This window comes from Podarcis raffonei, chromosome 7, assembly GCF_027172205.1.
Source record: "Podarcis raffonei isolate rPodRaf1 chromosome 7, rPodRaf1.pri, whole genome shotgun sequence".
Taxonomy (NCBI): Eukaryota; Metazoa; Chordata; class Lepidosauria; order Squamata; family Lacertidae; genus Podarcis; species Podarcis raffonei.
Genome location: NC_070608.1, coordinates 1,233,319 through 1,260,616, shown reverse-complemented (window position 1 = coordinate 1,260,616; position 27,298 = coordinate 1,233,319). Strand labels below are relative to the sequence as shown.

Below are 27,298 nucleotides of genomic sequence, written 5' to 3'. Positions count from 1 at the left end.
CAGCGCACGGAAACGCCGTTTACCTTCCCTCCAGAGCGGTATCTATTTATCTACTTGCACTTTGACGTGCTTTCAAACTGCTAGGTTGGCAGGAGCAGGGACTGAGCAACGGGATCTCACCCCGTCGCGGGGATTCGAACCACCAACCTTCTGATCAGCAAGTCCTAGGCTCTGTGGTTTAACCCACAGCGCCACCCGCGTCCTCTATATAGAAGTGTACATATGGTTAATTTGAATATATTATTATTGAATATTATTGAATAGGTATATTATTGAATAGGTATATTACAGTGGTACCTCGGGTTAAGTACTTAATTCGTTCCGGAGGTCCGTACTTAACCTGAAACTCTTCTTAACCTGAAGCACCACTTTAGCTAATGGGGCCTCCTGCTACCACCGCGCTGCCGGAGCACGATTTCTGTTCTCATCCTGAAGCAACGTTCTTAACCTGAAGCACTATTTCTGGATTAGCGGAATCTGTAACCTGAAGCGTATGTAACCCGAGGTACCACTGTATTGAATATTGTATACCCAATGTATCAGCTGCCTGGGGGGGGGGGTTCACTGTTTGTGTTTTGGTGGTTGGTAAAAATAAAATATATTAAAAATAAGATAAAATAAGGGAGTCAGAATTTGAGAGTTGGAAGGGACCCACGAGGGCCACCTGGTCGAACTCCCTTGCAACTCCAAGGAAGGAGAGTCTGTTCCCCCGTCCAACGGCCCTTCCTGCCAGCAAGTTCTTCCTAATACTTTGTGGGACTCTCCTTCCGGGTAATTTGAGTCTTATCCCTGGAGCAGCAAAGAAAAAAGCTTCTTCCATGACGACCTCCTTTTACACACACACAGAACCAGGAACGAGTGTTTGGCCACACTGCCCTGTTAGGGACATAGAAAATAAATTTTATTCTCCGCTTCGGTGCCCACACGGCGGCTGCATCCGTAACCACGACCCCGATGGGAAGAGCGCAGCCGGCATCCCTCGAGACAGACCTCCTCCGCCCGTTGCCAGAGTCCGTGCTCGTTGCCGCAGAGGGGGAGGAGGAGGAGCGATGGCGGTGGCGGCGGCAGCGGCCCAGGCTTGGCTCTTTGACATACTCAACAAAAACAAACGGGGGAAAATAATAATAATATCATATTCCAGAGACAGGACCCCCCCCCCCGTGCATCTGCCCACCCCCACGCTGTCCCCCTCCTGCCTGCTGCGGGTGGGGGGCCACGGAGCCTTGCAGAGGCAGGCAGGCAGGTGGGTGGGCGGGGGGCAAGGCCGCGGGCTTGGCGGTGCTGGGAGCCAGAGGTGGCGCCGTCGAGGTCAAGGCTGCGCTCCAGCGGTGGCGGGGACCGGCGAGCCCAGAGTGTTGGGGGAGGAGATGACGGGGGAGGCTGCCAGGCTGCCGATGGGCTGAGAGGCGGACATGGAGGCGATCCCTGTGCAAGAGAGAGGGAGGAAGAGGGCAGAGCGTCAGGGCCCCGGCCGAGGCGGAAGGGGGTGGGGAGCAGGGGCCCATCAGCCCTCCCTCGGGTCCCACGTGCCCCACGCCAGAGCAGGGTTACCGTCCTGAATGCAGTCAACACAGTTTCCTCCTTTTAGGTAACATGCTGCTCTGTTTGACTGAATAATAATAATAATAATAATAATAATAATAATAATAATAATAATATATTATTTATACCCCGCCCATCTGGCTGAGTTTCCCCAGCCACTCTGGGCGGCTCCCAATCGAGTGTTAAAAACAATACAGCATTAAATATTAAAAACTTCCCTAAACAGGGTGGGTGCCACCACCGAGAAGGCCCTGCGCCTGCTTCCCTGTAACCTCACTTCTCACAATGAGGGAACTGCCAGAAGGCCCTCGCCACTGGATTAGCTGAATTAGCTGCTGAAGATTCTGAACTTTTCTGTATTACTTCCTTCTTTTCACTATTATTTTTGTCACTGCCCAGACAGCCATTTACTTCATTTTCAGAATCCCATAAAACCTTGGCTGTCTTTTTTTTTCAAGTGTGGAAAAAACAGCTGGGAAAAAAGTGTTCTACTTTGCTCCCTTCCACTGCAGCAACACTGAAAGCTGAAGGAAATGAATTATTAAAAAGTGGACAATTTGGAGAGGCCGTCCTCAGTTACTCAAAAGCAATTGAAAATGTAATTAGTTCTGGAATCCAAAGTCCAAACAGAACAGCATGTTACCTAAAAGAAGGAAACTGTGTCAACTGCATTCAGGACGGTAACAGTGCACTAGAACTTCATCCATATTCTCTGAAACCTCTTCTGCGCCAAGCCAAGCCAGAGCAGGGCAGACATGGGCACCCCTGGCTCTGGAAACCTACCTGCCAACATGCTGGAGGAACTGACGGGCGTGTTAGCTGCCGAGAGCACCGTGGAGGAGCCCATCCTGGCCGGATCTTTCACTATTGGATCTGGACAGGAGATCAGAGAATGAGAGGGGGGTGGAGTTGGAAGGGGAATCTAGTGTCAGGGGCTAGGTGGGTGCAGAGGAATGGTGGGGGGCACCATGTGGGGAGCCCCCAAAGGAACCAAGAGAGGGAGAAGGGTCAGAGCCTGGGGACTGGCAGTGGGGCGACTCTGAGTGGTCAGAGGGAGGAGGCGCCAGAAGCTGGAGCAGCAACAGGGCTTAGTGAGCAGGAAGAGGCTGTGGCAGAGAGCAGTCCAGACTCAGAGGCAGGAGACAGAGGGGAGACCGGCTGCTGAAGAGTCCAGTGAGTCTTTCCCTCCTGCTGCAACCAACTCCTTTCCATCTTGGTCTCCCAGAACACACAGAGAAATGAAAAGAGCGGAGCAGAGGTTGGCTGCATGCAGACACGGTCTCTGTTTGCTTGGGGGAAAACCCTGGAGAGGAGGGGACTGTGGGAAGGTGTGGGGGGGGGTGACATTCAGTCCTCACAATTGCCTCATCAGGGAAAAACCTACTGGGAAGACTTGCCGTGATCACGAGGCCTGTGCTGGTCCCCACCGCCTGCCAACCCAAAGAGCACCCCAATAGCTACTGGAGCAGGAGCGAGAGCTTTGGGGTCCCCAGAGGGCATGGGGCCCTGGGGAAAGGGGGAGGCACCGGCAGAGCTTGGGCAGAGCCCGAGGCGAGACCAGGAGTGCACGATGGGTGCTTGAAGACACCGCCGCAGGGTCGTGGGCAAAGGCCTGGGAGAAATGGCCTGACATCCCTCCTGAGAGTCGTGCGCTGGGCCACAGACTCTCAAGCAGGTAATGAAAGGAGAACGGGCAGGGTGGAGCAACTGGCCAGCTAGAACCTGGTGTCCAAGTGTGTGTTTGTAGGGGGAGGCAGGGGGGGTCCTCACCTGGAGGGCTGCGGCATGATCCGAGGTGGGGCGCAGCAGCAGTGTTCCCACCAGGCAACCATTCAGAAATGGATGCCCAGATGGATGGGCACCCGGGTGGCAGGTGGCTCTGAGAAGGCTGGGAGCCAGGGACCAATAAGGAGGTGGGCAGGAGGGGGAAATGGCGGGGGGGGCACGTACAGAAGTAAGGGTGCTCCATGGCCTCGCGGGCCGTGAGCCGGGTCTGGTGGTCGTAGCGCAGCAGCTTGTCCAGGAAGTCGAGGGCCTCGGTGCTCACCAAGTGCTGGTTCTCGCTGTGCACAAAACGCTCCCATCGCTTGCGAGAGTGTCTGGGCGGGAGAGAGACAGGCGGGGGGAGTCACAGGCCTGGCGCTCAAGGGCCCCGAAGCCACGTGCTGCAAGGCCAGGGCCCCAGGACCTTAACCCCCACACCCCACGCACAAGGGAAAGGGGTTTTGGGGGCAGCGCAAGGTCCTCTGTGTCTGACTGGAAGCCCCTCTCGCCCAGAGAGAGAGACTCTGGCCTGGCAAGGAACGGAATCACAGAAGGGTCCCCCAAAGGTCATCCAGCCCAACCCCTGCAATGTCCTGGCAAGGCCTCCAGGTGCCCTGCGCTCACCTGCCAAGGATGTCGTTGAAGCGGGGGTCCAGTTCAATGTTGTACTTGTCAATGTAGTCATAGAGGTCCTCTGTGCCCAAGACCTTTGCGATCCGCACCAACTGGGAAGGGAGGAGTAGGAGACGGTGAGAAAGCACAGAATGAGTGGGGGGGGAGCAGAGAGGAGACAGGATCCCACCCACGCACCGAGCGAGGGGAGCGGACAGGGCCCAGCCCAGCTAGAACTGAAGCAGGTACAGAATCAGGAAATTCTTAGAAGTAATAAATAGGCTTAGGGGCAGAATATGGGCTAGTAAATATTAAGGATTAGAATATCAATAAAGGAGAAGAGCTTAGTAAATGTTAGGAGTCAATATTATTAGAAATATGAATTCAGAGAACTGTCATACAGGTGATATAACGAATCCAGTTAGAGGGGATGAGAGGAAGTCAGTTATTAATGTTATGAGAATTAGATATCTGAAGAAATAATTCTTTTTTGTGTTTAGTTTGCCGTATTGTAAAGTGTTTTTCTTTGTTGTGTGCTTTGTAATGTCTTTTTTGTCATAAATGTGGAAAATCAATAAAAAAAATTGGGGGGGGGATAGAACTGAAGCAGGTGCAGCCTCACCTGAGCAGGTCTCCCACCACAGTCCTGCTGACACCGCCTCCTCACAAACTGCCTGTTTCCTCCTCCCCCTTGGGCAAAAGCGAGGACCAAAATGAGAGTTTGCCTCACCTGGTCGTAGTTGTCGTGTCCGTGGAAGAAAGGCTCCTTGCGGAATATCATACTGGCCAGCATGCAGCCCAAGCTCCACATGTCCAGACTGTAGTCATACATCTGCAGAAGGAAGGAGAGCCGGGGGGGGGGAGAGCAGTGAAGCAACTGGGGGGCGCAGGGGGAGAGCCACCAAGAGATAGGACACCTTCCCCCTCCCCTGCCCCAGAACCAAGCTTTCAGAAGGCTACAAACACCTTTGCCCCCTGCCCAGCCTTGCCCACCCCTCTGTTTCCGTCAGCTCAGACCATCTCCAGCTGAACCCACTGCCGTGGGCAGGCCCCCTGGGGACACCGACCCCCCTGCCCCCTTCCTCTGGAGAACCAGGTGGCATGGATGGTCCAGCCCATGCCTGTCCCAAGCAGCGTCTCCAGCAAAAACACCCTTGTTTTGAGGTGCCTGGGCAGCAGAGTGCCCTCTTCGCACACAGGCGCCCCCAGGCTCTCTCCCGAGGATGGAGAAAGGGCCCTGGGGTGCCCTCCTGCTCTCCCTCCACCTGGAAGGGATGGGCTGGGAGCTACACAACCTACCTGGTAGTCCACCAGGAGCTCTGGGCCCTTGAAGTACCGGGAGGCCACTCGCACGTTGTACTCTTGCCCCGGGTGGTAGAACTCGGCCAGGCCCCAGTCGATCAGGCGCAGCTGCAGGCAGGGAAGGAAAAGGCGAGGGGGCCCTGAGCGCCAGAGGAAGCTGGGAGGGAGGGGGGAGAGGACCCCCACCCTGGTCCCAGCAGCCAGGAGCAGCCTGGCTGCCCAAGGAAGCCTACTTTCAAGGAAAGGGATCCAAAGAGTGCGCTGTTTATTACTATGTGCATTTCAACAGACAGGTTTTTTCACATTGTTTGAATTCGACAGATCGTTTAATTGTTGTTTTTAAAAGAACCCTTCTACATCTTTTTAGCTCTGTGTGATTTATCTGTATTTTAATTTTTTGCAAGCCGCCTTGAGCCCCACTTCTGGCGGGTGGGGTGGAGAAGGGGCATAGATACATACGTAATCTTGGGCAGGTGGGGGACCTTGAAAGCCCTAAATGGCCTCGATCCAGTATCCCTGAAGGAGCGTCTCCACCCCCATCGTTCTGCCCGGACACAGAGGTCCAGCTCTGAGGGCCTTCTGGCGGTTCCCTCCCTGCGAGAAGCAAAGCTACAGGGAACCAGGCAGAGGGCCTTCTCGGTGGTGGCACCCGACCTGTGGAATGCCCTCCCACCAGATGTCAAAGAGAACAACAACTACCAGATTTTTAGAAGACATCTGAAGGCAGCCCTGTTCAGGGAAGCTTTTAACGTTTAACAGACTACTGTCTTTTAATACTTTGTTGGAAGCCGCCCAGAGCGGCTGGGGAAACCCAGCCAGATGGGCGGGGTATAAACAATAAATTCTATTCTATTCTATTCTGCTGAGGTGCAGAGCTCGATGTGCCTCCAGACCGTGGCAAACGCTCCCTAGATGGACACTGCTGGAACAGCCGACTGGCCTTGAGCCAGCTGGCTGTGCCAGGCGAGGAAACCTCCATGGCTCCTCGCGACACCTGCCCCGCAACGGCCTTACCTTCCGGTGCTCGTGGTCTATCATCACGTTGTGAGGCTTGACGTCCCGGTGCATGACGCCCATGCTGTGGCAGTAATCCAGCGCCTGAAGAGAAAGAGGGAAAGAGAGTGGGCAGCGGCAAACAGGCCGCGTTTGGAAGAGCGTCCTTGCCTTGCCTCAAAAGCAGAGCCATGCAAGGAAGCAGCTCTGGGCTCAGGATCTGGCCCCTTGGCCAGCCTCCTCCCCACGACCACACAAGTTCTCTCCCAGCCCTGGCTGGAGTCGACAGGGAGCGGATCTGGGGCTTTCTGAAAGCCAGGGCAATGCTCCTCTACTGAGCAACAGGCAAAGCTGGAGAAAGACTGGATGCCACCCAAAGCGAGAAGCATGGGCACAGCCTCTCTTGGGCTCCTGGGTCACAGGTCAGGAGCCCCTGCTCTGCCCCCCCCGGCACAGTCACTGTGTGGGGCTAACCAAAGCGCAGATCGGCTCATCTCCCCCACCCAATTCCCCTGCGCTCAGTTCCTTACCTTCAAGATTTCATACATGTAGAACCGGATGTCAAAGTCCGAGAGCGTCTGATACAATTGCTTGGAAGAAAAGAGATATTGCAGAAGTGCCATTAGCAAGACAACCCTCAGAGCTCTGGGCTTGATCTGTTTCCGGAAGCAAGGCTCTGCCCTGGCATCTGCAATGCGCTGCCAGCACAGCACCTCTTGACTTAGGCTCAGAGCACCTCTCTGCGCATTGCCGAGGGATCACAACAACCCGCCTGGTCTGGAAGGAGGCTGAAGGGCTTCAAGGTGAGGGCTTAAAACGGAGACTTTGCAGCCACCCTGATCACAGCAAAGCTGAAGGATGACTTTCACACACGTCCCCTCCAAACGTGGTCACAGAATTGTGGAGTTGGAAGGGACCCCAGTAGTCATCTAGTCCAGCCCCCTGCAATGCAGGAACAGCAGCTAAAGAATCCCTAATCTAGAAGGCCACCCAACTTCTCCAACCAGGGAGAACTCCGCCACCTTCTGAGGGAGCACGTTCCACAGCCGAATGGCTCTCCCTGTTAGAAAGTTCTTCCTAACGTTTAGTCATAATAATAATTTATTATTTATACCCCGACCATCTGCCAGGGCTACCCCAGCCACTCTGGGCGGCTTCCAACACAATATTAAAATCCTCTAATACATCAAACATTAAAAGCTTCCCTAAACAGGGCTGCCTTCAGATGTCTTCTAAAAATCTGGTTGTTGTTTTTCTCTTTGACATCTGGTGGGAGGGCATTCCACAGGGCGGGTGCCACCACCAAGAAGGCCCTCTGTCTGGTTCCCTGTAGCTTTGCTTCTCTCAGTGAGGGAACCACCAGAAGGCCCTCGGAGCTGGAACTCAGTGTCCGGGATGGATGATGGGGGTGGAGACACTCCTTCAGGTATACTGGACCGAGGTCGTTTAGGGCTTTAAAGGTCAACACCAACACTTTGAATTGTGCTCGGAATCTCCTTCCTTGCAATTTGTATCCATCAGTTTGGGTCCTGCACTCTGGAGCAGAAAACAAGCCTGCTCCATCTTCCAGCCCTTCGGATGTAATCTCTTCAAGAATGTTCTCTTTTTGCACTGCAGAACCATCAGGGAGGAGGCAGCCTTAAGGCTCCCTCTGGCTACGTCTCACCACCTGAAACCCCAACACTTTCAGGGCCAGGGCCCAGGGTGAGGGGTGGGTCTGTAGGAGAAGGGAGTAGCATCGAATCCATCCGGGAGCTGCTGTCTCGCCTCATCTCCTGCAGGCTGCCAGTGCCGCCCCCTTCCCCTAACGGCACACCACCATCTCCTGCACTGAAACCATCTCCTCAAATGGGAGAAGAACCAGCCACTGCCCAGCCGAGAGGCGGCTCTGCCATCCCTCTGCCTCCCTGGCACGTCCGGGAGAAGAAGAAGAAGAAGCGTTTGGATGTGATATCCCGCTTTATCACTACCCAAAGGAGTCTCAAAGCGGCTCACATTCTCCTTTCCCTTCCTCTCCCACAAGGTGAGTGGGGCTGAGAGACTTCAGAGAAGTGTGACTGGCCCAAGGTCACCCAGCAACTGCATGTGGAGGAGCGGGGAAGCGAACCCGGTTCACCAGATTACGAGTCCACCACTCTTAACCACTACACCACACTGGGAGGAAGTAGGCTTCCTAGGACTAAGAGACCGAAGGAAGAGCGGACAGAAAAACCCCTTTGACTGCTCTCAGATGGGTTTTATGGTGGTGGCCTAGGAAAGAAAGCACTGCACACATGGCCCAGATAATGACAGGGCTCTTTAATCTGGAAATTAAATTAGCCAAAGGAAATGGGAGGAGGGAGGAACTGAGCTAACAGCTGGGCCTGCGTATCTGCCTTTGGGTCACATCTGCTCTCCACACCTTTCAGGTGGTATTTCTCTCTCTCTCTCTCTCGTGTGTGTGTGTGTGTGTGTGTGTGTGTGTTATGGGCAATGGACAGAAGGAGGGGTAACAGTGAGGAGCTGGAGGGGGGAGACCTGAATGACGCTGACACCACATCCCTCCCCCAAGTCAGGCCACCACTGACTCCAAGTCAAAGACGGGTTTTCCAGCAGCCCTGGAACAGAAGGGTGACATTGCGCTGCGTCTCCAGGACTTTAGACCCATAGTTAAGCTCCACCCCACCCCACCCCATACACATGCACACACATCAGAAAGTGAGGAGGGACCCAGAGGCATCGCATCACCCAACCGGCCTCCACTCACCTTAAAATCTGTATTGTTGACATGCTCAAAGACCAGGGCGGGTGTCCGGGACTGCAGAGCCAGCGCAGAGCATTCCAGGGCAGGAGAGAGAGAAAACAGAGAATTACCAGAAGGGTTTAGTCTCAAAGCCCAGAGAGGAGCACAGTCTTCCTTCTCCCCTCGTCCCCCCAAAAGCTACTGTAGCCACGCTGCATCTACAGGGCAGGTGAGCCAAAATGTGGGTGGGCTGAAGGGAGACAGCAGCCCCCTGGGAAGCCCCCTGGCTCAGTTTTGGGGGATCACCAGTGGCCAGGATTCTTGAGAAGGAAGCTGGGCGGGGAAGACTCGGGTCTGATGCAGAGAGGTGCCTGTTCCCCCTCAACCAGGACTGCAGGCTCAAGGTGGGCAACGGATGTAGCCGAGTGGCAGAACACCTGCTCTGCGTGCAGAAGGGCCCAGGGTCCACCCCAATGGCATTTCCAGGTAGGGCTGGCGGAGATGCCTTGCCTGGAAACCTGGAGAGCTGGTCAGGGTAAATACTGAGTTATGTTCCTAAGGGGTCCTGAAGCACACAATTAACCTGTCCTAAGGGGCTCTAGGCCTGGGCTCCAGCAGCCAAGAAAGAACAGCTGGATTTCATTTCATTTCACTTTGTATACAGCCTTTCTATATTACAGTGGTACCTCGGGTTAAGTACTTAATTCGTTCCACAGGTCCGTACTTAACCTGATACTGTTCTTAATCTGAAGCACCACTTTAGCTAATGGGGCCTCCTGCTGCCGCCGCGCCACCGGAGAAACGATTTCTGTTCTCATCCTGAAGCAAAGTTCTTAACCCGAGGTACTATTTCTGGGTTAGCGGAGTCTGTAACCTGAAGTGTATGTAACCCGAGGTACCACTGTACTATGCACAAGGCAGTTTGCAGGCTGAAGAAACAACAAAGTAGACGGCAAAGATCACACACCTAATAACCATCTGAGCCAATACAAGAAAGGCAGAATGGAAGCATAACTTTAAAATAAACAACTTCTATCTGGATCCCAGGGAGAGGCCCTGCAGAAACTGCCCTGCCACGCTCTGCTAGCCTGGAGCTTGGAACAAAGTAGGCTATGGGCTGTGGATAAAAATAAACACCCCACATAGCCTGATATATAATAATAATAATTTATTATTTATACCCTGCCCATCTGGCTGGGTTTCTCCAGCCACTCTGGGCGGCTTCGAATTGAATATTAAAATACAATAACCTATTAAACATTAAAAGCTTCCCTAAAGAGGGCTGCCTTCAGAAGTCTTCTAAAAGTCTGGTAGTTATTTTTCTCTCTGACACCTGGTGGGAGGGCGTTCCACAGGGCGGGTGCCACCACCGAGAAGGCCCTCTGCCTGGTTCCCTGTAACTTGGCTTCTTGCAGGGAGGGAACCGCCAGAAGGCCCTCGGCGCTGGACCTCAGTGTCCGGGCAGAACGATGGGGGTGGAGATGCTCCTTCAGGTATACAGGACCAAGGCCGTTTAGGGCTTTCAAGGTCAGCACCAACACTTTGAATTGTGCTTGGAAACGTAATGGATCAGGGAGCCAAAAGCCCACCTAGACCTCCCTTCTGGCCAAAAGGCAGCCCCCTCCAGGCAGAGCCTGAGCTGGGGTGGCCCACCAGGAGAGAGCAGCCTGGGGGTCACAGAAGGGCGCAGGCTCAGCAGGCAGCTCCAGGTTCCAGGAGGAAGGAACATGGCGGAGAGGCGGAATGCCCTTCCCAGCCACAAAATGACATTCCCGGTGTTGTTTTTTGCCCAGCACGGCTGCCTTGCTTGAGGCAGGCCGCGTCTCTGGGATCCAGATGGAGAGAAGCCAGGGAGGTTTCCATGCCCCACTTACAAGAACTTCCTGCCTCTTTTGAAAATCAGCTTGAAAGGGGACCAGCTGCCTTTTGCTTCATCGAGCGCCGTGCGCATGAATGCTGCCACACACGCACACCAGCCCTTACCACGGGGTCCTTGACTATGTCTAGAAGGCTGATAATGTTGGGGCCCCCTCGGAGATTTTCCAGGATCTTGATCTCACGCTTGATTTTCTTCTTTTTTACTGGCTGAAAAAGAGAGGGCAACACAGTCACAAAGGTCCGGAATCAAGGCAACCGGGACCACAGAGCCCTTTACACACTCAAACGCACAGTGAGCTCAGGTTTTGTTTTATGGTTTTTGGCTGAGGATCGCAGCACCTGCAATTCCACAGCAAAGGTGAGAGGATGGAGGCGAGGGTCCAAAGGCCCCCCCGAGGACACGAACTCCACCTGGGACTTCCTCGGGTTTCCCAGCCTTTAGGAGACGCGGCTGTTCAGTGCAATTTCAAGCTTCGCTTTTGCAGTTAAGATGGATAAACACAAAATCCCCCTCTTTCTTTTGAATCTGTTAGCAATTTATATTTAATTCTGGGTTTTTACCCCTGCCAGATAAATTTAGACAATGCCTTCTGCCATTCTTTAAAACAGTTAATGTTATCAATAATTGGTAAAGCTTGGAATAAAAACAACATCTTTGGCAATACATTCATCTTAACCACCGATATTCCGCCCATTAATGACAATTTTAGACTTGACCAGATCTCAAGATCTCTCTTAATTTCATTCCATAATTTCTCATAATTATCTTTATATAAATTCAAAATTTTCACCGATAAATTCACACCCAAATATTTCACTTTCTTCACAAAAACAAGGCCTGTCTTTTCTTGAAGGATTTTTCTCTCCACATTATCTATCCCCCCCCCCCAACACTTTGGTTTTGCTCTTATTTAACTTGAATCCTGCTACTGGCCCAAACTCCTGAACCAGCTCCAGTACTTTTACTGCACTGGAGTCTGGATCTTGTAAAGTGAACACCAAGTCACCAGCAAAGCAGAAACGCCACCTTTCAAGAGGTTGTAGCACTTCACGCCTGCCACCTCAAAGGCCTCTACAACACCCCTGCGAGGGAGGCAGCTGTTGTACCCATGCAGGGGTTTGCGCGCAGCTGCCTAGCAAGTGCCTGCCAGGGATGAGATTCAAACTGGAAACCTCCCAGCCCAACCCCTGGCCAAAGAGACACCACCACCACACCACCCCTGCCGGGAGGAAGGGGTCACAGGCAAGAAATTCAGGTCCTCTTGCTCCCCACACACCTTGAGGATTTTCACCACAACTTTCTCGTTGTTGGTGATGTTGATGGCTTCGAAGACCTCGCTGTATTTGCCACGGCCAAGCTTCCGAACAAGCTGGTAGTCATCTTGATTGCTGTTGGAGAAGAAGAAGGGTTTTTTTTTCAAAGAGGTTGGCATGCTCAGGTGGACTGCCTGTGGGCTAATCCAGCAGGGCTCTGCAGTTCCCCTACCCCCATTCCACGACGTGCGACTCGTAGTCCCAATATTCACGGGGCCTCTGTGTGTTGACGTCCGCATAGACCCTCGCTCGGCTTGGCACCGGGCCCGACATGCTCTCCCAGCCTGGAGGTCAGCGCCTCAATTGCTCTGGGGAAAAGGGGGAAGAGAGGATAAGCACAGGGGCATTAGAGAAAGGAACCGAAGGTCATTATTAGGCACTAAGATAAAAGAGAAGAGGGAGGGGAAAGGGTGTATAGCAGTTAGAGTGTCAGACTTGGGCCTGGGAGACAGGGGTTCGAATCTCCCCACTCGCTCAGCCATGAAGCTCGCAGGGTTGTTGTGGAGCTTAAGTGAGCAAGAGGGAGAACCATGTTTGCCACCTCAAGCTCCTTGAGGGAAAAGACGGGGTGTAAATGCAGTAAGTAAACGATAAATGAAAGCTCTTCTCCCCAGCTCTTTTGCTCAGAACAACAAAGCAAACCCAGAAGCCGCTGAAATAGCTCTGAAGAGTCTCCTCTAAGTTGGGGCACTTGTACAGCTTGTACAGCTTTGGTCAAGGGCTGGGTTGGTGGCAAGAGAAAGCCCACGAGAAGAGGAGGCAGCAAGAAGCACCAGCAATGGGAACCTGGAAGGCCCACGTGCCCCTACTCACACAGGGGCACATGCCTCGCTCCGTCTGCCAGCCTCGCCCCCTGGCTGCCCAAGCCCTCAGGATGAGACCTGAAACAGCAAGAGCAAAAGGCCTGCACCCTCATGTTCTCAAGGAGCCAGCATGGTGGTTGGATGCAGAGACTGCACCCACAGCATGATCACATCACAGGGGGGTGAAGTTCAGGGGACGGCATGCTTAGGTAAGAAGCTCTCTACATTCTGCACATTCAATTCGTGCAATTTCAACCGGCCAGCCTTCAACCACTTAGCTGAAATCGTTAACGCCATACACACGTAATCTGTGGTCGTAAACTGATCTGGGAGCAGGGGTGGGGTGCCTGATAGCGCCTCAGCTCATTGCCAGCTGGCAGGGAACTGCCATCAGCTCAGAGGCGAGAGGTGGAAGGGCAGTTGTGTTATAGGGAACCTCCGAAAGTCTTGCGAAGCAGTTCCTCCTCTGGCCAGGAGGAAAGCCCCACCTCCAGTGGGAAGGAGGTGGGGGGACCGGGGATGCTAGGGAGAGCCTCAACACCGACCCTGAGCAAGCCGGAGGGGAGGGAAGCACCCTTTTGCCAGCGCCCACGCTGCACAGTAGGTTTGGGCACAGGGAGGGGAGGAGAAGGTTGGGGGACAAGTGACTGTTATGCTGGGGGAGGTACAAGGACTGCCCACTCCCAGATTCTGCTAGCGACTGAGCCAGACATGAACTTGTGACGCTCTTCACTGTAAATAGTTTTGCACTAAGAATAAAGCCTGGAAAAGACAGGTTGGAGTCTTGCCTGTTTGCTCTCGAGCAACCACACCACCACCTGACACCTGCCTTGCTCAATCTGAACAGCCGTGGCTCTCCGGGTTTCAAGCAGGAGCGTTTTCCCAACCCTGCGTGGAGACGCTTGGACCGTTCCTGTGGCCTTCTGCATGGAGAGGAGGAAGCCACAGGTGGGGTTGGGGGGAGAGAGCAGGGGGAGCAGACCGCTCTTTCAGAGCAGGGCTGGTGGAGACCTTGCCACTTTCAACTGAGCTGCGGCTCCCCAAACAGAACCAGGCCCAGCCTGGAAGGTGGAGGGGAAGAGGAGGCTGCCTGTTTCCTGTGGTGCTGAGCAACAGGCCTTGGGCTCCAAGCAGGCTCTTAGGGATTCTGCCTCTGTTCAGATGCCAGGCTCTCATCGCCGGACAAAGCCCTTTGGGAACAGCCAGCAGGACTCTTGTCAGGGAAAGGAGCCTGCCCTGCTGCCGCTGACTGCCTTCCAGGGAGGCTGGCCGATGCAGGAAGCGCTCGGGCTCTGCAGAGCCAATAGCCCTCCTGGCACCATAAACCCTCCCTCCTCCTCCTGGCACCAAACCCACATGCTCTCTGCCCCGGAGGCCAATTAAGCCAACAAGAGGAACCTGCTCTCTCTGCACTTTCCCCAGTGCCAAGAAGCAATGAAGAGCAGGCCCCAAAGAGCTCATCCTGAACCAGGCAGTTGCGGGCCGAGCCAGGAGAGAGGGGAAGTCACCTTGGCCACAGAGGGGCCAGGTAGCTGCCTCAGGGAAACACCTGCTACTCAACAAAGCCCTTTCAGAGGACACTGACCCCACACCTGGGACCAAGCTGCCTCCTGCCGCTGCTGGGGATCAGGCCCAGGAAGTGAGGGCGCCATCCTGGTTTTAATGCCTATCCTGGGTGCAAGCCAGCTTCCCCTTGGCAGGCCGAGCCAGAGGACCAGCCTTCCTAGCCGGGACGTCCATCAGCTCTAAAGCCCAGTGATCCCCACGCGGACTTCCCAAGCCTCTCCCGGCTGCTTCAGAGTCTGGCGGGAAACTCCATAGTCTACAGAACTCACTGCCTCAGGAGGCGGGACTCACCCCCATCCTGGATGGCTTTAAAAGAGGATTAGACAAGTTCATGGAGGAGAAGAGGGCTAGTGATGGCCAATAGCCCTGATGGCTGTGCTCTGCTCCAACAGCCAGAGGCAGCCATGCTTCTGAATCGCAGTTGATGGAAACCGGGCATCTGGTTGGCCACTATGAGAGCAGGAGGCTGGACTAGATGGACCACTGGCCTGATCCAACAGGCTCTACTTAGGTTTTATGGCAGGTCAGCCTGGCTCCATGAGCAGGAAAGTGGACCTGCCTAGAACCCCACAATGGAGGCCAATGCAGAAATCAGCAGAAATACATCTATGGTTCCTGCATTACAGGGCATTGGGCTACATGACCCTTTGGGTCCCTTCCCAACTGATGACTCAATTTTAATGCCTCCCAACCTGAAGGCCCTGCAGGAGCTCCAACCAACATCCCAGGGGGAGCAGAGAGGAAAGCAAAGTGCCTCAAGGGACTTTTGTCCTAGCACAGAGGAGACCCCTCAGACCATGCCATCTTCCAACTTTCCCAACAGCCAGCTGCAAAAAGGGATTCCTTTGAGTCAGGTGAGGGCTTGCACGTAGTGAGATGATAGCAATGCACACACACACCCCCAGCAACTTAGCCAGACTCTGCTGGTTGAATACTATTGGAGCGCCTGGAAATATCAGACTCAGGCTGCAGGTGGTCCCCACCTGTAGGCAGGGAGCTTAAGAGCATCCCCTGGCAGACTGTGCAACAAAAGGCTCACCCGGTCCACCATCCTCTTTCCCGCAGGCACCAAGAAGAGACCTCCAGAAAGTTCACAAGCAGGACTAGAAGGCGTGCTTGTCCCCAGCACCGGGAATTTCAGCCTCCAACTCACCACCCTGATTAACGCCGTCTGTGCAGACACTAAGAGCTGAGCGAGAGGGACCAAGCTCTGCCCATGGAAAACAGCTTCCTGTGGTATTTTATGTACGACTCTCTCCTGAGAAAGACGCCGGGAAGCTCCCTCTGACAGCAGCAGCAGCACCAGACTAGGACGCTCTTTCTGCTTTAAGGGGGGGATCCAAGCGAAGGAAGGCCCCCAAGCCACACCTGCTGTCGAGCAAGGCTCCTCCGAGTAATCCCAGCAAAACTCTGCTCTCCTGTGCACCCTGCTCCCAGGCAAATGGGCACCTTGCTAGCAAGCGGAACAGCAGTTTCTAAACAGAGGCCAAGCTTGGGACGAGAGCCTGGGGGGCCAACACTGCCTCCCTTCCCTGGGGTCTCCTTTTCCTTGCAGCCCCGCTTGCCTGGGCACCCACCTCGGCAAATCAGCTGCAAAGCTGTCCATAGGCACCAGTTTCAGCAGCTTCCCAGGAATGAGGCTCTCTCGAATGAGTCTTAGCCACCCGGGACTTGGATTTGCATCCCTCAGATGTCCTGCTGGGGGTGGGGTGGGAGGCAGCTGGATCCCTGGACTCTGCCTGCCTGGGCAGGGGCAGCGCCATCCCTCCTGGAGGCTGCAATGTGCAGCTTCAAAGGCGAAGCTCTGAGCGAGCGAAGGAGGGAAGGCTGGCTCAAAGGAAGACGGCTGAGCGGTGTCTCTGGAGAGCCTCCCCCTCTCCGCCCGTTTGCTTCCAGGAGGAGGAAGAGAGAGGGCAGGCTGGCACACAGAGAACAGGAGAAGCAAGCGGCAAACGACTGCTCAGCAGGAAGAGGAGGAGGAGGCAAGGGCTGCCAGCGAAAGGGCTTGGCCAGGACTCCCACTAAGGTCAGACCCTCCAAGTGCCCCTATTTTCCAGGGTGGTGCCTGATTTAGAGAAGCTACCCCGATTATTTGATCCAAGATTGTCCCACTTTTCCTTAAAGGTAAAGGTGGCCGACTCTGGGGTTGCGGCGCTCATCTCGCTTTATTGGCCGAGGGAGCCGGCGTACAGCTTCTGGGTCATGTGGCCAGCATGACTGAGCCGCTTCTGGCGAACCAGAGCAGTGCACGGAAACGCCGTTTACCTTCCTGCCTATGTCAAAAACCTTACTGAAAACAAGATACACTATGTCCACAGCATTTCCTTGATCCACCAAGTTTGTAATTCTATCAAAAAAAGAAATCAGATTGGTCTGGCATGACTTATTTTTGAGAAACCCATGCTGGGTCTTGGTAATCACAGCTTCCTTTTCTAAATGCTCAAAGACCAACTGTTGAATTATCTGTTCTAGGACCTTCCCTGGTATCGATGTCAAGCTCACTGGTTGGGAGTTCCTTGGATCTCGCCCCCCCCGCCCCTTTTTGAAGATGGGGACAACATTTGCCCGCCCCCAGTCTGTAGGGCCCTCACCTGTTCTCCATGAATTCTCAAAGGTTCAGAGATTACATCCGAGAGCTCCTTTAGTAGCCTTGGATTCAGCTCATCAGGCCCTGGAGATTCGAATTCATTTAAAGGAGCTAGTTGTTGTTAGGATATTTCCGTTCCACCTTAAAAGGGAGCAGGCTTTGTGAGTCACAGAGTCTGCGTATTTCCTGTTCACAGGAAGTTTATGTTTTCTATTGCTTTCGTTTCTTTCACTCTCTGTGCCTGAACACGCAAGCAGGCAGTCATGTTTTTCTTTGTTCTGACCAACACTGAATAAACTTCTAAATAATGCTCTCCTGCTGTGCATCTTTCGCTGTGTGAATTCTGCTGATAGAGCGTGCATCAGCCCAGGAATGTGGCAAGTTATTTCTGGAGCTCGTGTCGCTAATTGCTGATACTGCGTGTCTTCGGGAGATCGATGGATCGTCTGGAGGCGACGTGGGGGCCATGATGGGCCATATCTCCCTGGCAGTATCCCAACAGTTGCTCCCTTACCCCCACTTTTCCTGTCTTGGGCTGCAGCTCCCTTTATATCATTTATCACCAGGTTGGGCACCACTTTCCTTTTGGGTGAAGACAGAGGCAAAGTAATATTGAGTAGTTCCGCCTTTTCTCCGACACCCAATAGCATTTCTCCGTGTTCCCCACACAGAGGACCTACTACTGTATGTTCAGATCTCTCCCCACCTTTAAAACAACAACTTTACAGCTTAAAATAAAAAAAATCCTTCCAGTAGACCTTAGAGACCAACTAAGTTTGTTATTGGTATGAGCTTTCATGTGCATGCACAGAGTGCTACTGGAAGGAATTTTTTTGTTTTGATTCTATGACTACAGCAGACCAACACGGCTACCTACCTGTAACTTTACAGCTGTTTTCATCCTCTGTATTTTAACATCTTTGTTTTTTTAATATTGTTTCCATTCTAATGTATTAAAGTTTAATTATTTTTTAAATGATGATCTTTCATCTGTTTTTAGCTTTTTGTATTTCATCCGTCTTGTTTTAATTTGTGTAAGCAGCCACGAGCCCCAGTTCAGGAAAAGGATGTAAATATTAGAATCAGAGAATTGGAAGGGACCCTAAAGGATAGTCAGTTGTCTCAGTTATGACAAGCATTCTTCCCTTTATTATGCTACCTTCTCAGAATCACTTCCCGAAAACAACGGAGGAATCCACTTACTCCTAAGCCACAAGCTGTTTGGGGCACTTGGCCAGTAGATTACGAACGCAGCCGTAGGAATGCACTTCTCCACGGCCTCCGTCCCGTCCGGCTCCAGCCCATTCCAGACACAACAAGGAACCCGGAAAGCAGTGCAAGGAAACTGAGCCGGGCCACTAATATCCCCAGCTGACCTCTGTTGACTGGCAAATGAGCACAGCACTGATCTAGCAGAGATTGCCAGCGCCGAGGCTGCCTTTCACTTGGAAGCAGCGGCCACGCTGGGTAACCCGCAGGTCAAAGATATCCTCTGGAGCCGCAGTGGAGGCCTGAGAAAAACACAGCCTGCTCTGCTGGGAGCCCAAGTCAGAGCGGCTTCGATGCTTGGCTCCAGGAAATGGCACTGCCGTCCCGCCTCCCACAAGCATGGGAGTTGCAAGGGGCCCAAAGGCTCACCTAGGGCAGCCCCCTGCAATGACCAGGAACAGGGAACACAGGAAGCTGCTCGACACAGAGTCAGTCTGTTACTCGACACTGAGTGACAGCAGCTCTCCGAGGTTTCAGGCAGGGGGCCTTTCCAGCCCTGCCTGGAGGTGCAGCAGACTTGGGGCTGCTTCTTTCTGTGTTCAAAGCACCCCTGTGGGATGTGCCCCTGAGCCACGGCCCTTCCTCAAACCGGCACTGCCCAGCAAACGGCCCCAGGATCCAGCAGAGGGTGCAAATCAGCTGCCAAAGCTTATAAGTGACCACATGGATCTGTGGAACTTGTACCTTTGCAAGTACCCTATGAAGTTTGCTCCACGTCTGTGCGGAGCCGATCTTTCAGTGTGGCAGCCCCTGTGAAATGGAAATCTGCCTAGTAACATTAAGCAGACAGCCTTGTTGTGCTCAAAGTGTTGGTGCTGACCTTGAAAGACCTAAACGGCCTTGGCCCAGTACACCTGAAGGAGAGTCTCCACCCCCATCATTCTGCCCGGTTGCTGAGGTCCAGCTCCAAGGGCCTTCTAGCGGTTCCCTTCCTGCGAGAAGCAAAGTTACAGGGAACCAGGCAGAGGGCCTTCTTGGTAGTGGTGCCCGCCCTGTGCAACACCCTCCCATCAGATGTCAAGGAAATAAACAACTATCTGACTTTCAGAAGACATCTGAAAGCAGTCCTGTTTAGGGAAATTTCAAATGTTTGATATTTTATTGCTTTTTTATCATTATTAATATTCTGTTGTGAGCCACCCAGAGTGGCTGGCAAAACCCAGCCAGATGGGCAGGGTATAAATAATAAGTTGTTGTTATGCTCTTTCAGACACCTGGGTCAAAACTTTTCTGTTTTGACAAACCTACCTAGAAACAAAAAAATTTTTTCCTTCCACTGCACACTTCTTCAGATACACCGGCACTGCCGGCAGGATGCAGCAGAGGGTGCAAATCAGCTGCCAAAGCTTATCTGAAGAAGTGTATCTGAAGAAGTGTGCATGCACACGAAAGCTCATACCAAGAACTAACTTAGTTGGTCTTTAAGGTGCTACTGGAAGGAAAAAAAATTTTTTGTTTTGACTATGGCAGACCAACACGGCTACCTTTCTGTAACTACCTAGAAACGTACGCAAGTTTTACTTGGGCTAATGATGATGATGATGATGTGGCTGACTATATTTGTATATTGACAATTCCTTTATATAACTGCCTAGGGACTCTTTGACTAAGTGGTTGACAAATTCTTCTAACTAAATAAAAAAATAAAAAAGCACTGACTAGAATTTTCTCATGCTCAGCTGCACACCTGAATGCTAATTCTCTGACCCTACAGTTGCTGAATACTCTTTGTCACACAGGACAGCCGAGGCCCCAGAGCAGAATTTGGCTCACCAAGAATCTCAGCATGTTTGCAATCCTCATTATTGCAGGAGAAAACACAAGTGCGTGCACATTCAGACAGCATCCACTGAAATCTTGAGCAAAAGAGAGCTTTCCCCACCCCTCCCTGACAACAGTAATCCCTCCCAAAATATTTCAAAGTCTCTATATAGGCAGAACCCAGCAGAAAAGGTCACACAGGCACAACACCCAAATTTGCATAACCTGCCTTGGTTGACCAGGACTTCTGTACGACGGGGTGGTTTTAAACATGTAACTCGAGGCCTGTGTTTACAGTGCTTCGGTGCATTAAGAAACAGAGTGGAGCCTGAGGTAAGCCTCGCACCAAGGTTGTGTGCATTTAAGTCAACACAGCACCTATTTCTGGAAGTGGAGTTCAGCTGGAACTCTGAGAAAGGTCTCCTGTCTGAGGCTCCCGCACGTGATAAATCACGGCATTTCCTCCACTTCTCCATGCGCAGGCCAAGTGTGGTGAGCAACCTCAGCGCCAGGCCCTGTCTGCGCATGGCGAAAGAGATGAAGGTTACCACCTTCATGTGGTTCCCCATGTACGCTGCGCAGACTCTCTGAATTGAGAGCCAGTGTAGCAGTCAGACCAGGACCTGGTACGCCTGGGTTCGTGTCCTCACTCGAACACAAAGCTCACTGGGCTAGTCACTCTCTCCGCCTAGCCTACGTCACGGGGTGGTTGTGAGGATAAAATGGGCCAGGGGCGGGACCTATGTACACCACTTTGAGCTCCTTGGAGGAAAAGGTGGGGTACAGATGCTAGAAATGAATGAATCCAGGACCCGAGAATCAGCATGCAATCCTTGACAACAGCCAGACAGAAACAGCCAAACGCAGGTGCAGACAGGGAGCAGGGACAGCAGCAGAGCAACCTCTCCGGTCGCACCAGCACCCAAGCTTGCCTCCACACCAGCTCACGCTTTCCCTCTCGCCCCGAGAAAAGAGAGGGTGAGCCCCAGGTCACCGGCAGAGAGTTCGCCAAAGCCTCCTCCTACCTTGAGCCTTGGTTAATCTGCAGCTCCACCGCAGCCTCCGGGAGCCGTCCTGCGAGACGCAGAGCAAGGCACGTGCAGCATTCCAGGCAGGCAGGAGTTTTGGGGGGAGGAAGGGGGTGGGCGGCCGGGCAGAGCTCAGGAGGTGCGGTCAGACGCTTCCACAGGGTCAGCAGGTCTCCATCGGGCCCAGGAGGACAAAACGCAAAGGAGATTCCCGAAAACCCAGGCGCCTCTTCACAGCATCGCCCTGTGCCTGGAAGAACAGCAAAGGCTTAGGCAGCTTGTCTTCATCTCCACCGCAACACACACACTTCACCAACAACACAAGCAACAATTCAAAACCTCAGCCGTTGTGAACGGTGTGCTAAAGCGAAAGAGTATGGACCGGTCTTCCTCAGCCTGGTGCCCTCCAGGTGTTTTGGGCTGCCATTCCCCGTAATCCCCTGCCAGCGTGGCCACAGGATGCTAGGGCTGATGGGAGTTGTAGTTCAAAGCATCTGGAAGATGCCAAGTTGGGGGAAGGCTCTGGTAGAGGCAAAATCCCAGCAGATAGGCCAGCAACCAGCAACTCTGTCCTATTCAGAAGGGTCCTCACTTAGTCAAGTTCATTCATTTCAGTGGGTCTACTCTGAGTAACAGTGAGCTGCCATATTACCTGCAGTTTAAATGGAGGAGGGAAAGGGTTATATTAGTGATAGAACAATTTCCTAAAGGAAAAAGCATGTAGGGTTCATAAAGGGTTTTGATCATAGACTCACAGAACTGCACAATCATAGAATCTTACAGTTGGAGGGGAACCGGTGGTAATCTAGTCCAACCTCTTGCAATGTAGGAATCCCTGGGTGGGCTGAAATCAGAGATCTTCTCGTTAACAACAAGCAGCCCTGACCCACTGCGCCAGAGAGAGCATTGATTGGAAATACTCCCGTCTGCTCCAGTGCCAAGGAATCAAATTCCACTTGGAGAACAGCACCTTCTACTGAGCAGTAATGGGCAAGATATACTTTTCTAAATAAGCAAAATAAATATTGGTGGGGGGGAGCAGAAAGCAGAGATACACACACAGCAACCGGCCTGGGCTGACCGTCAGCTGCTGGGGACGATTTCTGCAAAGACTGCCCGGGCCTGGTTTGATCCAGCCATTTTTACAGGATCAAGAGAGAGTGCACAAAGATGGCCTAGCCAGCCTGGGGGTGACCCCCAGACTCCCACCAGCCTCAGGAAACAGGGCCAGTGGACAGGGATGGTGGGAACCATATTTGAGACCCCTGCCTTAATTGTCCAGCCATCCAGACCAGGCTTGCTTGCTCTGAAAGTTCAGCACATTCTTACAGATCTTGCACGTATATATCAGGCTCCCAAGCACAATGCAAACCAACACAGCAATGGGAAGCGCCGCAAAACATCTGTTTTGGATGCAAAAGGTCCCAGGTTCAGTCTCTGCAAATAGGGCCAGTAACTCGAAATCCTGAAAAGCCAAAAGTCAGTGCAGACAATGCTGAGCGAGAAGGACCAACGGTCTGAGTCATAGAGTTGGAAGGGCCCCAGGGGTCATCTAGCCCAACCCCCCGCAAAGCAGGAATCTCAACCAAAGCATCCATGAGAGGGCCTTTCAACCTCTGCTTAAAAACTTCCAAGAAAGGAGAGTCCACCACCTCCCACGGAAGATCGTTTCAGCATAAAGTAATTTCCTGTGTTCACACCTTAGCAACCCTAGGGGTGGGGAGGGCCGGTAGAGAAGAACAAGCTCCGACACCAAGAGCCCAAAATGCTGCAGGCGCCATCACTCGACTCCCCGCCTGTATGCACCCCAGTACTGGCCAGGCTCACTCACAGAGGCAAGAGGCCCATGCACAAAGATCTCCCACTTGGACTACTGCCATGCGCTCTATGTGGGGCAACCTTTGAAAGTGACCCGGAAACTACAACTAATCCAGTATGTGGCAGCTAGACTGGTGACTGGGAGCGGCCGCCAAGACCGCATAACACCGGTCTTGAAAGACGTACATTGGCTCCCAGTATGTTTCCAAGCGCAATTCAAAGTGTTGGTGCTGACCTTGAAAGCCCTAAACGGCCTCGGTCCAGTATACCTGAAGGAGCGTCTCCACCCCCATTGTTCAGCCCAGACACTGAGGTCCAGCACCGAGGGCCTTCTGGCGGTTCCCTCATTGCGAGAAGTGAGGTTGCAGGGAACCAGACAGAGAGCCTTCTCAGTAGTGGCGCCCACCCTGTGGAACACTCTCCCACCAGATGTCAAAGACTTTTGGAAGACTTTTAGAAGACATCTGAAGGCAGCCCTGTTTAGGGAAGCTTTTAATGTTTAATGCTGCATTGTTTTTAACACTCGATTGGGAGCTGCCCAGAGTGGCTGGGGAAACTCAGCCAGATGTGCGGGGTACAAATAATAAATTATATTTATTATTATCATCATCATCATCATCATCTTGCAAAGGGCTGAGTGCAGAAGGACATCAAAAGATGGGCTGGAGCTCAGCGACTGAGCACAAGACGCAGCATTGCCTTTGAAAGGATCTCTGGAGACAGGGCTGGAAAATGCCACTGTCTGAGAGAACCCAAGGCTCCGCAGCCGGCAGGAGTGGACAGCACTGAGCTAGTCCAGTTCTGCATGAGCAGATGCAGCACCTGATCCCAGGTGGTCTAACGAGAACGGTTTCCCAAAACTCCTGGGTCCTTCCCGATTAATTTCAGCTAAATATTAGGAGAAACTTCCTTATGGCCAGAGCTGATTGACAGCAGAGCAGACTGTCTCCAGAGGTGACAGGCTCTCCTTCACTGGGGATATTTCAGCAGAGGCCAGGCGTTCATCCGCAGGGATGCTATAGAGCTGAATCAGAGACTTGTCGTCAGAAGGAACCTCAAGGGGTCATGTAGTCCAACCCTCTGCAACGCAGCAAAGTCTGGCTCCTGATACTGGCCAGGGGACCAAAGCCGCACCCCAAAGGCTGCTCCCACTGTCCCCAGGAGTAATGTCGAGTCAAGGGGGAGGCCAGTCTGGCCCCATCCATTGGTCAGAGGAGGAGGAGGAGCAGCAGCAGTTGCAGGGGACTTGTTCCTGCATCCGCTGGTGGAAAGAACACTTGGCTCCAACTGTCACTTCTCTGCCCCAGGGCAGCAGAAGCAAAGGGAGAGGCCACTCTGCCCACTCACCCACCCCACTCTGTGTAGGGAAAGCCACCGTGGGCTGCTGTTTAAGCAAGACCACCAACAGGGGAAGTTTGGCCTGGCCAGAACTGGGCATAAATGTCCGCTTCCAGCTCACCAATTTGGCCTGCCTTTCAGAGAACTGAAGGGATCCCAAGACCCTGCAAATTGCAAGAGTCACAACTTGGAAGAAGGGGCCTCTCCTCCATCTTTCCCCTCTGCTTCCCTTGCCTTGCGTGAGCTGCTTTCGGAGGCTAGAGCTGTCGGAGAACAACTCCAGGGAATAAAAGCCAGATCTTGCACTGAGAAGGAGGCGGCTGGAGGAGAGGACCTTCCCAAGGTCCTTTCCAAGCCAGCGACTCCCATTAAGTGCTCAAAGTAGCGCTCAAACACACACACACAAAGGGGACGGGCCTTTCCGGATCACCTGGCTGGGCTGTTGAAAGAGCACCGTCCCGGCACCGGGCTGTTTGTGCTGAGGACTTTTTATCCGCAAAGGCCAAATGCAGACCTGCTTAAATCAATGTGCTCCTCCCATGTCACCCAGGCGGCTTATCACGGGGCATGATCTTGCGCTTAGTGGGCAACAGCCTCTAGCCTGATCCTAAACCGATTAGAGCAGCATTTTCCGAATTCCAGCTGTTTTTGGACTACAACTCCCATCATCCCTAGCCAGCAGGACCAGCGGTCAGGAATGATGGGAACTGTAGTCCAAAAAAACACATGAAGACCCAAGTTTGGGACACTGGATTAAAGGAACACAGGAAGAAGCTGCCTTGTTCAGAGTCAAACCGTCGCTCCATTTAGTTCAGTATTGTCCACACTGGCAGGCAGCACCTCCCCAGGATTTCAGGCAGGGAGTTTTGCCCAGTTCTGGCAGGAGACGCCCCTGGGGTTTTAACCCGGGACCTTCTGCATGCAAAGCAGGTGTTCCACAACTGAGCTCCGGCCCCAAAATAAAAATGCATCTATGGAAACGGAAGAGGTGAGAGTTAAGCAAAGAATTGTGGAGTGTGTCTTGTGTGTCTCAGAACTTGTCGTTCTTTGATGGGGGGTTATAGTCTGCCCTCAGGATGAGGGGCCAGCGCTGGGGATGGGGCAGCTTGGGAGACAACGGGGAAGGTTGGGGTGGGGAATTTGTGGGTGCCAAAGCCCCCCCCACCATGCCCACCTCTCTCGACAAGCTGCAAGACCCCCAGAGGGAATCTGAGGTGCAGGCACCCTCCCCTTACACCCCCTACAAGATGGGCACCCTACTCCAGGGGGGGCAGTCACAGCTGCTGTATCTGGGGCCCCACTTCACTGGGATTGGGGTTGGGGTGGGGGAGAGGAAAGAGAGATGACAGGAAAGACCTCCCCATCCAGAAGGGACCCTTTGCCACCCAAACCTATCCTGACCCCCCCCAAGCCCACAGATCGTATCCCCACCCCCCACAACTGCCCCCCACACTTGACAGGCGGGCAGAGGAGCCAGCTCACTCCTGGGGGAAGAGGTCCCTTCACCTGCCCCCCAAATTGATGGGCATTCCTCTGTGTGTGTGCCATGTCATGTGATCGATTATGTGGGGCAGAGCTTACCTGGAACCCCCCCCTTATTCGATTCAAGTTCGCACCTCTGGAGGGGGGGCTCTCTCTTTCTCTCTCTCACCCCTCACTCCACGTCCAGGTAGGAAGGCCTCTGTCTCCCCCCCCCCCAATTTCCCTCATCGCCCCACAAGTCGCCCCCCGGCCCTGCTACAAGGGCCCCCCCCACCCATATCCTCCACCAAGACCCCCCAGGTCCGCCGCAGACACGCAGCCTGACCCCTTCCCCACCCCCAAATGAAGGACCCCCCCCCCTCAGAAGAGGGTCCCCCCATTTTCCCTTCCCGAAGGGGCTTCTCTTCTCCCCCCCCTTCCCTCCCCCTCTCCCGCTTCTTTACCTCGCCGGGCCGCTGAGGCGGCGGCGGCGGCGGCGGCGGCGACCGGGTCGAGCAGGTCTCTCCCGGGTCCGCTCCTGGTGGGAGGAGGGGGGCAGGGAGGGGGCTGGCCTCTCCCGGGTCCGCTGGGGGGGTGACAATATGGCGGCGGCGGCGGCCGCGGGAGGAGGAGGGAGGGAGGGGCGAGAGGATTTTCTCGCCCGCCGGGCCGACAGGGGGCGCTCGGCCAGGACTCGCCGCTTCCGGCGCAGGGACATAGAGAGCGCGGGGAGGGAAGGGTCGAGCGGGGAGAAGCCGCTCTGGCACGACGGCCGCACCATAGAGGCGGACATTCCACCATTGCGCTGCCGCGCCGGGCTCCACGCGCACAGGGCGCACGTGTGAATGGAGGGCGTTTTCACGTGTACGATCCGGGAAGGGGGGGAGGGGCCCTGCTTCAAGGCACCCAGGCGTGTCCCGCTCGCCTGAACTCCCTGGGAGGGCGTCGGAAGAAAACACGTGTATGCCCGAACGTGGAGGTGAAGGAAGCACACGTGTGTGTGTGTGTCCCGGTCTCCCCTTTGGTTCAAGGAGCAGCGTGATTAACCTACGGAACTCCCTCCCCTAGGAGGCAGGAGTGGCTTGAGTAGCCTTTTTGTTAGGCATTAAGTTCACTGAAATCCCAAAAAACTTTAGAACCATCTTTATGTATGCAACTACGGCGGCTGGAATTTGAGTAGCAAAAACCTGGAAATGTGACTCAATTCCTACAAAGCTTGACGGGCAGGTGAAGATGATGGAAGATGTGGAACTTGCGAGAATGAATGGGAGACTAAGAGGAAACTCAAAACCAGAAAGTGTGTAAAGAATGGATAACATTTACCAGTAAATATGTAAAGCAATATTGTGAAAATGTAAATCTTCTGATTCTAGATTGAATCTTGAATATTCAGGAAAACTATAAATGTAACAGGAAATGCATAAAGGTTAAGAATATGTAGAAAGCTCAGTGAGTCAACGTATGTGAGATGTTTGACAATGTGTTGTTAATGTTTAGTTGTCATTGAGGCATTGTCTGTTATATGTAATTTGTTTTGCAA

The 27,298-nt window shown here is 53.4% G+C and overlaps 1 protein-coding gene across 1 annotated transcript; it reads right to left on the bottom strand.

The window, feature by feature from the left end:
- Window positions 1-879: 879 nt before the first annotated feature.
- On the bottom strand, window positions 880-26,349 carry LOC128416959 (casein kinase II subunit alpha-like). The gene is made up of 14 exons (XM_053395075.1): window positions 26,223-26,349; window positions 21,139-21,391; window positions 12,300-12,435; window positions 12,091-12,202; window positions 10,919-11,020; window positions 8,960-9,010; window positions 6,744-6,803; window positions 6,235-6,318; window positions 5,218-5,328; window positions 4,649-4,750; window positions 3,931-4,031; window positions 3,493-3,641; window positions 2,326-2,415; window positions 880-1,425 (listed from the first exon to the last, which is right to left on the bottom strand). Exons 3-14 carry the CDS (start codon window positions 12,398-12,400, stop codon window positions 1,310-1,312), a joined length of 1,179 nt encoding a protein of 392 aa, XP_053251050.1. The 5' UTR covers window positions 12,401-12,435; window positions 21,139-21,391; window positions 26,223-26,349; the 3' UTR covers window positions 880-1,309.
- Between the last annotated feature and the right edge of the window lie 949 nt (window positions 26,350-27,298).

Excerpts from the sequence above, each read along its gene's own strand:
- LOC128416959 (XM_053395075.1), bottom strand. The coding sequence starts at position 12,400 with ATGTCGGGCCCGGTGCCAAGCCGAGCGAGGGTCTATGCGGACGTCAAC. Across the intron at positions 11,021-12,090 it reads TTGTGGTGAAAATCCTCAAG|CCAGTAAAAAAGAAGAAAAT; the intron begins GTGTGTGGGGAG and ends TCTCTTTTTCAG. Across the intron at positions 4,751-5,217 it reads AGCTCCTGGTGGACTACCAG|ATGTATGACTACAGTCTGGA; the intron begins GTAGGTTGTGTA and ends TTCCTTCTGCAG.